The 10669-nt window shown below is 40.3% G+C and overlaps 1 protein-coding gene across 1 annotated transcript; it reads right to left on the reverse strand.

The window, feature by feature from the left end:
* On the reverse strand, positions 1-10405 carry LOC308330181 (tumor necrosis factor alpha-induced protein 2-like). Its single transcript, XM_080784921.1, has 11 exons — positions 10059-10405; positions 8446-9094; positions 7827-7932; positions 7320-7439; positions 5383-5477; positions 4859-4951; positions 3907-4030; positions 3020-3139; positions 2599-2754; positions 939-1060; positions 1-797 (listed from the first exon to the last, which is right to left on the reverse strand). The coding sequence occupies exons 1-11, from the start codon at positions 10198-10200 to the stop codon at positions 650-652; spliced, it is 1875 nt and encodes a 624-aa protein (XP_080641047.1). The 5' UTR covers positions 10201-10405; the 3' UTR covers positions 1-649.
* Positions 10406-10669: the final 264 nt, after the last annotated feature.

Here is a 10669-nt window from a genome sequence, read left to right on the forward strand (position 1 = left end):
AAAGTCCAGTATTTATTAGAGCAAAAAACATAACAGCTTACATGACGAGGGAAACAGCAGGACAAAAACAGGCAGGAACACAAAGTAACATCAACTTTGATCTGGCAGTGTGAAAGCAGAATGAGTCCAGTACTTATAGACTACAAAACACAGGTGAGTGTAATCAGGCAACTGCAGGCTAACGACAGAAATGGAGACAGGTGTGTAACAGGGAAAGAGGCGAGACAAGACAGGCAACAGCTAGGCAAAACCGGAAATACTAAGACACACTACAAAATAAGGGTAACAGTACACAGTTCACAGTCAGATCATAACACTTGACTCCCGATCCCGACGGCCTTTACTGCATGTCATCCCCCATCTCTCTCCCCATTTTTCCTGTCAGCCTACTGTCTGTCCCTCCATAAAAAATATAAAATAAAGGTGAAAGCCAAAAAAGAAAAGAACATTTAATGCTACGACTAAGCACTTTTCCCAGCCATGCTTTGCCCCAACTCTTTGCAATAAATATTATTATTTCTCCCCAACATGCAGTGCAGCAAAGAAGAATATCATGGTGAGCTAATCATAGGCAGAGTGGGGTGAATTCTTCGCAGAAGTTCGGGCTCATACGTACATGTGCAACCATCATGGTTGCATTCTGGAGCCCTTATTTGATCTGGACATTGGAGAAGAAAGGCTGGGCATCCTGATGATTGATTTCAGCCAAACTATCTTGAAAAGTGGCCCTCACCTTCTCCCTGTCGTTGTTGGATAGGTTGCTCTTCAATTTCAGCAAGGCAGTGACATGTTTGACACTGTAGGTCAGAAAGAAAAACTTAAATGAATTACTTTTCATGTTTTCAAAATAAAATACTTACATAACATAATCTGAATTATAAATGTAAGAAAACACCGTCATACTCTAAAAGTGGAGTAGAATAGAATGTTAAGGTTACCTCAGGTCAGGGTAAGCTGCTTGCAGATATGCTACTGCTATCTGAATGGAAGGAAGGTCTTGGAGTTTCAGCACTTCTGCAATCTTGGGCAATATGTCAGCCAGCCAATCCTCCCTGGAACCCTGTTAACAATAATTGCCTTCTTTAAACTATGGTTGAAAACCTACTGCATGGTTATGATCACAGTATCATCAGACTCCTAAAATGTGCATGTACAATGTGACCTTGCATAGATAAATTACTTCATTGGTGTGCGTGTGTGTGCGTGCGGGCAGGTGTTGTATTACTGTAGGTCAGTCAGTGCATGCAGGCACTACAGGAACAAACACAGCAGCCAGCTCATGACCTGTGTGTCACATCACATGCCTTCCTGTTCTCTAATGGAAATTGAAATGCTTTAAAATCTATCTAAATGTAAATATTTACTTTATATTTTTCCCTTTGTTTTTCCTATTAATTATAATGGTTGTATTTAAGGGTGACTAATCAGCCAAGCTGGCAGATAGACCCTGACGAAGACCTTTTGGTCGAAACGCGTTGGTCCTGTTATTTATTTGCCTTGCTCATCTTCAAATAAACTATTTTATTTTTCACCAAAGACGGAGTGCCTTGGATTATTTTCTTTTCAAGTCTGCAATTCACATTTTGACAAGCAGTACTACTTGGAGGAAGGATACCTTTTGTCTATATGGCTTTAAAATCTATCCCTCAAGACCCCAAAGCAATGACATTGATCAAACCAACCAACCAACCAACCATGTTTTCATGAGCCATGATTCAAGTTATTGTTACAAGTACACAAGAGTAAAATGTGTTGGTTTTGGTTCCATATTATAGCATGCTGTAGCAGAAACAAAACAAAAAAATAGCAATAGTAATAATATAAAGACATATTGGTAATTTAATTTGGGGTGCTCAAAGGTGCCGTGTGCTTGTGCATGGTTCCTACTTTGAAATCTGTATGCACACTGTACAGTGTACAGCATTTTATCTACAGTATTTACATTTATCTCTATGTGTATGTACATTGAAATTTGTGTGTATAGTCTTGATATGAAAGGTGTCCTGTGCCCCATTCAAAGTGTTAAGGAGAATGTACTTACAAATGGCTGCTTTGATGGTGATAATAGTTTTATTTCCTTATTGTGTATCAGTGTTAGTCTAACCCTGAAATATACTGTCAGATCTCAGATCCAAATCATCCAACTTCAACACAGAACTCAATAAACTCCTGGGCCCATGCCATGTACATTAAAACAAGTACACGATAATTCTATTGTTCTATTGTGAGAAGAATGTGTGTAAATCAGACAACACCTCCCAATGTGTTCTGTGTGCCAAAAGCTTCATTTCTTGTCATTAAATGAAGAGAAATCCAGCCTGCCTTCATAATTGTTTTCCAGTGCAGAATTGAGTATGTCACGCATAGCCATACACTCTGGTGCTGAACTCAAGAGATACATTGATCAAAAGCAAAAGTCTCAACATGTTTAACATTGCTTTTATCTCTACCTTTTGATATCACTTTGCTGACAACGGCACAACTGACTAATCAGAAGAGCGTTCAACATATGGGTTTAAGTGGGCATACATACCACTTAATCCCTAGAGTCCCTCAACTCTCCCCGACATATTGTGTGATGTCAGTGTAATGTCTCACCACTTTAGAAAACAGCTTGTGGAGGCTATGTCCATTTTCAGTCACAGTTCTGGCTGCGTGCTCTTGCTTCTCCTTCTTCTTCAGCTTGACCTTGTCTTTCATTAGCCTCTTGACGTACTCCAATGTCACCTCCTTCTCCAGCCGGCCCATCAGTTCCTGCATTAAGTTGATCAATATTCAACCAAAGGATCAATCAGTCAAGTAAACAATAGGTCAGAATCAGTGAATCGTCCTCTTATTTTCAATGTATCTGATTGTCTGTCTTTCAGCGGTTGTTTCACAGTAGAATAGAGTTGCTTAAGTGTCTTTCAATGATATCTGTTGAGGGAGGGGACAGCACTACTCCTCTCCCTGATTTTCCAGGTAAAAGTCAGATTCAAACCAGCGTTGTTGCAAGATAGCAGATGCAAGTTTTATCTACCTGATGACAGGACTCGTTCAGCCCCTTGAGATCCTTAATATGTTCTTCCACACCATCCAGCAGCTCCTCGAACAAAGGTTTATTTAGCCATTCACTGGTTCCCAGTTTTTTGTACTGAGGCTGTTAAGAAAGAACGTCACTAGTAATTAGAATAGAAAATAGAAGAATAGATCATGTAAATCATAAATTAGATGCCATCTCTGTTGCTTGTGTTGCTTTTTGCCCCTCCATTATTCAGCTATAGTGTAGATTCTTGTCCTAACACAAACATTAAATGCCATTGACAATGAATGGATGATGTTTTAGGATGATAAGAGCGCCCCTCACAGGTGTGATCTTTTCTACAAGGGAAACTTATTACAAAACACTAGGTAAATATTTAGACTCTCAATAATTTGGTTGACTATTTTGAGTTGTCTCTCATTTTTGTTTAACTTTGTTGCTGCTATACAGGGATTAAAGCAAAATAAAATCTCATGACTGAAACTCATGACTGAAACATGTTTTTTGTTAATCTGATATTTTTAGCTTGTAGATAGGCTTTCATAGAAGACATTCTGGCTTCTCTTTTGGTAGATAGGCTTATAGGCTTCCATGGAAGCCAGCATGTCTTCTTGGAAGCCCATCTACAAGCCTATCTACCAAAAGAGCTTGTAGATAGGCTTCCATAGGACATGCTGGCTTCTATGGAATACAAAAAAAAAAGAAAGATAGAAAATCACTGGTTTGACTTTGCAGCCTGCGCCAGTGCCTATACTTAGGCTACACGACATTGGTGATGTAGCTTTGCACAAATTCCTGTACATTTGCTATACATTCTGAAAAAAGCAATTCTGAAAACTCGTACAGTTGGATAGGGACAAAATTGCTGAAAATATAAAGAATACCTTCAGGTCCTTGTGCATGGGGCTCAATAAGTATGCATATCCTGATTCCTTCATAGCAGTCACAGTTGACAAACAGCTTTCCCTTACTTCCTCTGGGAAGAGACTTGTTTTCCTAATGTAGTCCCTGTGTAGAGGTAGACATTTCAACACAGTTCAATGGCTAAATACAATATCGGGCGAAATGACAGGTAGTCTGTCCAATCAGTGCAATAGTGAGCTGAACAGTCACTTTGAGCGAAAGTGGTTACATAATATAATTTGCTGCAGAATTTACCACATACAGGTAAACAATATATTATTCAATTTAAATGTTAATCAAATGCAAAATTCTCCTTGCCTTTGTGCCTAAATAACAATTATTCAGGTGCAGAGACTTTATGCATTTATAGAAGGATAATAAATAAGCATTTGGTCCCAACTCGTTTGGTGTTATTTGTCACTGTATATTTCCATATTTGCAATGCAATTAACCCATGCTAAGTAACAGGAGCAGTTGTCACTATGAGGGTAGCGTCTGTGCGGTTAAGGGTTAAAGTGTCTTTCTCATGAACACTTTGACAAACAGTCTGGGGCCTGGATGCAAAACAGGGACCTTCTGTTTCACAGGCGGCCTCTCAACCCATTCAGCTATTTTGCCCCTCATAACACTAAACCAACTGTTCTTTGCCAAGAAATGTGCCCTCCTTTGATTTATGGTTGAGTTAGATACTTGGCACACATCAAACTAGGCCACGCCAACATGGCTTGAAATCTAACGATGGAGGGCTCGTCTGAGGACGACCTAGAGAATAGAGAAGTATAATGCATAATTTCCCCAATGTGACTAGCTGTGTCAAATTACGATGGAAAACACATTTTCTTGCAATGGTCTAAACTCTAAATGGAGCATTTTGTTTTCATGGACTATCATTTCATTCTTGTAAAACAATAGAAATGATTTCATGACATATACCTGAATTGTTCTACACAGTTGAGGTTTGCCAACGTTACAGGCTTGCTGTTTGCAGGGGTTCCCTTGATTACATCCTCGTGGAACTTCATAAAACTGTAATAAATTAAAAGGACACTTGTTACTTTTGATAAATAAATAATCACGCGCGCGCACACACACACACACACACACACACACACACACACACACACACGCATGCACGCATGCACGCAAGAATGGAAATAAGATCTTGACCTTTACTCTTTACCCAAAATATTATGCATATATTATTAACGTCTCTTATTTATTTTGTCAATAGAAATGTCAGTCAATCAATCAACTACTAAGAGTGGCATATATTACACAGTATCCATCCAAATGCGTCAGCAATGGAATAGAACCAAGAAATCTGGTAGAACAAAGCTTTATAAATATTGAATATTTTAAAGGATGTTAAATATTACTATAAAAGAGATGCAAGGAATCAATCAAATCTTCACCACTTGTGACTATTGCTACAGTATATATGTTAGATATAACATTACCTTTGTAGGAAGTCTTTAAGAAGGCACATTACTGGCAAAGCCTTCTGCTGGTCTCCTAAATAAACCTCTGCTGACTGCATGGTACCATTGATACACTAAATTCAGAAAAATACAAATTATTATGAAAACTACAACAACATACAGGTACTACAGTATTCAAACCATCTCCTATGTCAGAAAACAGGGATGCACACACAGATCCGACACACCAAAGATCCGACACACCAAAGGTCCGACGTGCGGAAATCACCCGTCGCTCCCAAACATGCGTTGGTCCGACATGCGTTGCACCGTGCCTGCGGTTAGGTTTCTGGTTTAAGGACTTCAGTGTTTTGTACAATTGTATACGTACAGAACAAAGAATATTTGCTTTCTGGTCTGGGCAATTATGTTTTAGTCTTACTAAAAGTTTCTAAATCTTATAGGTTAGGGCCGAGGTTTGGGTTAGGTTGTCAGGCTAGTGACAGTCGGACCGATAGTATGTCAGAACTAAAATGGTGCATTTATATAGCGCCTTTATCCAAGGCGCTTTACATAGATTGTGCATTACATTCACCCATTCACACTCACTATTCATACACAGATGACAGAGGAAACCATGAAAGGCACCAACCTGCCCATCAGGAGCAATTAGGGGTTCAGTGTCTTGCTCTCTTCGAACTGGGAACCTTGCGGTTCCCATCCAGTCACTATACCCCTGAGCCACCGCCACCCAGTATTATAGGAGTACTGTTTTAGCCATCTCACCCATGTGTTCCTTACTATCATTTATCATATTTATCCGGAAACCGAAAAGTTTAATTGGTTGCACTTGTCAAGTGCATAACTCGTAAGGTCCCCACACCGAGCGCGTTTTTCGGATTTCTAGCGGTGTTCTACCATGAGCCTGTCCGTCTCCTCAATACTTCATCAACTGTGGCCCTACAATTTGTAGGGATGTACAGAATTGAAGCCCCATCAGTATCAGACTATCAGTATAGCAGATATACTGATAGTCTATCTGCTATACTGATAGTCTGATACTGAAAATGTGGCCAAATAACGGTTGCCATTGTTTTTGTGCCAGGAAAAATAAATCTTCATTATAAAAACAGTTTGAAGTGTTTCATCGCTTCATCTCACTATCATCACAAAATCAATCTTATAGATTTATTAAATAACTGAAACAACATCTGCCTATGGCATCGGTGAATGTTACGTGCCAATAAGCCGATGACAGTCAACAAGGAGAGTATCAGCTGCTAACAATGTTTGGCTGATTAATCAGTGCATCCCTACCCGCATGCCGCCTGATATCAGTATACCTGTAGTGTTATTGTATAGCATATTTATTATACTTACAGTCCTACTTATGATTGGACTGATACAGTAGCTGTTCAACGTTAGACTAATAGCTGCATAAAGATGGCTGTTCTGAAGTAGCTTTTAAAATGCATTACATATATTTGGTGGATGGGGTGGCAGTGGCTCATGCATGGGTAGAGTGGCCGGTAGAGCGCCTGGATGGGAACCAGTTCCATCCCGGGCTCACTCAGTTAGTGTCGAAGTGTCCTTAAGCAAGACTCTGAACACCTGCTCCCGATGTGCAGGTTGGTGCTTTGCATGGTTTCCTCCGCCATCGATGCTCCATGTGTGTGAATGGGTGAATAGGTTTACAATCTATGTAAAGCGCTTTGGATAAAAGCGCTATATAAATGCACCATTTACCATTTATATTTTTGTTATAGGACTGTAGTCTGTAGCTCCTTATCTCCAAGATGTTTATCATTAAACCTTAATTTGCATCTCTATAAATTAGGTTTTATACCTCTCCTTACTTTTTGTCTTTCATCTTACACCCCCCCCCCATCCCCCCCGCCCTCTCTAAGTCTTCCTTGAATGCATTGAGACTCCAAAACTGTGGCAAAAAAAAGTATTGAAACTTGGGAATTCTCTACCTGAACCACATCGATGGCCAATGGACTTGAGTAATATTCTCCAAACTCAGGCTCATCTCCTTTCAGCCATGCTTCTTCTTCTCTCTTCAGAATTTGGCTGATGAGCTTCTGCGTGTTCACCTAGACACGAGTTAACATGCACACACAAACACAGGATTATTTTAATGTTTTATCTCTTCTCCTTACCTGTCTGCTCTTTTGTCTACTCTACAATATTTGTCTTGTTTAAACATGGTATAACGAATAAGGTTTTTAAATTGGATTATTCCTTGTTAGCCAAAATATGGAGCAGACAAGTACAGACAAGTACAGACAAGCTTCCACTCTTTCCCAAATGACAACATTCCATGAGCCCTCTAATTACAATAGCTACCGGTATATCATGAATATAATCGTATATATTATACCCTGATGAGAATCAACACCTGCTTAAAAACATGTAGGCCTACAGTTAACAATATACCTCTCCCTGGTGTACTACCATAGACCAAGCTATCTCTGATTTACCTGTGAGTTAGTAAGATATTGCTCCTCCAACGGTTTGTACACTTTCTCAGGCAACAGCTTCCCCAATGCCTCACAGTTGATGTCTTTCTCGTATTTTTTAAGTATACTGGCACAGAGAGAGAAAGTCAGTCACATTAGCACTCTCCCTATGATTTAAAAGATACAGTGAAGTGATATTTATTGTTAAAATTAGGTTTTCAAAAGCTCTAGCCTAAATTATGATAGCAAAAATGTATTTAGAGTGTCTCCGTCTCTCCAGCATTTTAAGTAAACAGAAAATGCATTTTCAGGTCGAGACACCAATTTTATCCAATCTGAAGACTGAGGAGAGAGCTCTAACAGGATACAGGGAAAGCAATAAACATTGAACTGGAACAATAACACATTTAAAAAATATAAAATGGGTACAACTCTTGTGAGTGGCTGAAATTGGCAACCCACCTGAAAATGTATAATGTTTTTGTTTATTAAAGAGCTGGAGAGATGGGGAGACCTGTTATCATCAAACAAAACATTATTAGGCAATCAGAATAGAGCTTAAACTTTTTACAATATATTATTATTATTAATTTTTTAACCAAAAAATGGTAAGGCACAAATCAATGCATGCTATACTTACTTTGGATAGTACTCATTCATCCAACGCAGGACATGAGCGCAGTCCTTCTCGCTGAGTGCGAAGTCTGCGATCTTATTCAGTCTGGAGCAGAAGTCTTGGTGGTACAGCCTGGCGAAGACGTTACAAATATCAATCTCCACCGGATAGCAGTCCCTCAGGACCTCCACCACCCTCTGGAGGTCTTCTTTGATCAGCTTTCCCTTCCCCTCTATCTCCATCTGAACAGATGACCACCCCTCTGTTGCCTGGTCCACAAGTGTAGCCGCATCCATTCGCTTTTCCACGGTCTCCTGGAGCGTCAAATCCAGTAGTAGTCTCCACCGACTCGGTCTCCATGCTGGGGAAGTCTGGCTTCTCCTCTCCGCTGAAGCCCACCTCTTGTCCTGCTCCGCTTCCAGGAGAAGAGCCTTCATGGCGGACTTTAAAGCGCTTTCCTTCACCGGGTCGAGGGACTCCCTTAAAGCCTTTGTCACACACCCGAGGAGGGTCTGGTGGTCTTTAGCGAGCTGATCTACTTGATCTTTCTGACATTCGAGCGGTCCCGTCCCCCCCGCCACGGTGGCGAACAGATGCTCTTCTCTGTCGATCAGCTGCTTTCCAGCTTCTAACAGACGGAGATGCTCCAGGTTCTGCTCAAATGTGAATTCATCTGAAGAGGAAAGCAAATTAAGAAATGTCACATTGTACTTGAGATGTGTTCTGAGATGTGCATGTGTGGCCCGTGGGCAGATGAAGAGGTGTGTAGTAGGCCTAATAAGCAAGGCACATGTGTTGGGGATTGACGATGACGACAGCGAAGATGGAGACCCTTCAATTTAAATGCATTTTAAAAACTTTCTGTAAATATTAGAATAAACAATCTGATAACATAATTATGCAAGTTAGCATCCGGCAGTTTCTACATGCTGGGGACCCATACTAAACATTTCTAACATAAAACCTTGGTGTAGCCTACTCAACATGTCCGGGTTAACTTTTTGGCTACTAGGCTATATTTCTGGTTTCGTTGTGATTATTACATAACTATATTATTACATACACAAAAGGTTGCATGATTTATTTAAGATGATAATAATTCCTGGACATGTAAACATACACTTATAGTCTGAGAAGCTTTCATAAGGTGACTAAAAGTAAAAATTGCAGGAATTTGCTTATTTTCACCTAGTTTTTGCACAATGTATGCTAATTATGCTAATTAGGAAAGGTTGTATGACTTGCAATGGTAACAGATTAATTTCTGGCCATCACAAACATGGACCGGACTCTTGGATCACCTTTATAAGTTACCTAGAATCAAAGTTATTGCCATTTCCTGTTTTTGGCAATTCATTAGCTAATTATGCAAAACATTACACATGCTAAACCCAACAGAAACAAATTGAGACATTTTTGGCATTCTGGTCTGGCGGGAACCCCAAGAATCAAGATAGGCTACCAGTCTCCAAAAATTTACATTCCAAAATCACGGAAAGTGATCGGCTCCCCTACTTTAGACAAATCCTCTGATTGGAGCATAACAGTATTAATGGTTATTTCTTATTTGCTCCATTTCTTGGCTAAAACGGGCCTAACCTCATTGTGTGAAAAGACAGAGTGGGGATGCTACTCACCTCTGGGGGTCTGAACAGCGGATTTATCCGTTGCATCGTTGGTTGTAGTTTTCGTCGACTTTCGTGCCAGGCCTTTAGGCAGTTTGACACTAAACAGTTTTCCTCCTTTAGGTTTCCCGTTCTGATGCGGCGAAAGGGTCATTTGTCCTGAGATGGAGATATATTTAAAAATAAATAATGGATGATAAAAACGAGTCCTCCTGTTCTTCGAATCTATTCTGCAACCAAAACCCAACGAACAAGTGCAGTATTTAAATGAGCATTTAGTTGGTCCTTTCCATCGAACCCGAAATCTAAGTGAAAGTTGAAAAGTGACTGCATGGTTCTGGTCCTTCCAGAGACGCAGGGCGTTCTTTTTTACATGAGTGGATGGTTCTGGACCCTCCTACCGCTATACCCCAATTCGGGATTTCGGGGAGCTCCCCTCCCCTTATGGGAAATCCCAAAGGCTATACGGAAGGCTGCAATTCGAAACTGCCGCCCCCCCCCCCCCCCCCCCCACACACACACACACACACACACACACATGTGTGTGTGTGTGTGTGTGTGTGTGTGTTTCTGGAAAATATACAACAAAATCACATCATGTCAAACAAACGTAGAGCACAAAC

The sequence above is a fragment of the Protomyctophum bolini genome (assembly GCF_963924005.1).
Source record: "Protomyctophum bolini genome assembly, chromosome: 15".
NCBI lineage: Eukaryota > Metazoa > Chordata > Actinopteri > Myctophiformes > Myctophidae > Protomyctophum > Protomyctophum bolini.

Bases quoted from the DNA above. Each gene is read 5' to 3' on its own strand.
- LOC308330181 (XM_080784921.1), bottom strand. From the start codon at position 10,200: ATGACCCTTTCGCCGCATCAGAACGGGAAACCTAAAGGAGGAAAACTG. The intron at 4,952-5,382 runs GTAATGTTATAT...AATTTATTACAG, and splicing joins CTTAAAGACTTCCTACAAAG to TTTTATGAAGTTCCACGAGG. The intron at 798-938 runs GTAACCTTAACA...TCTGACCTACAG, and splicing joins GCAGCTTACCCTGACCTGAG to TGTCAAACATGTCACTGCCT.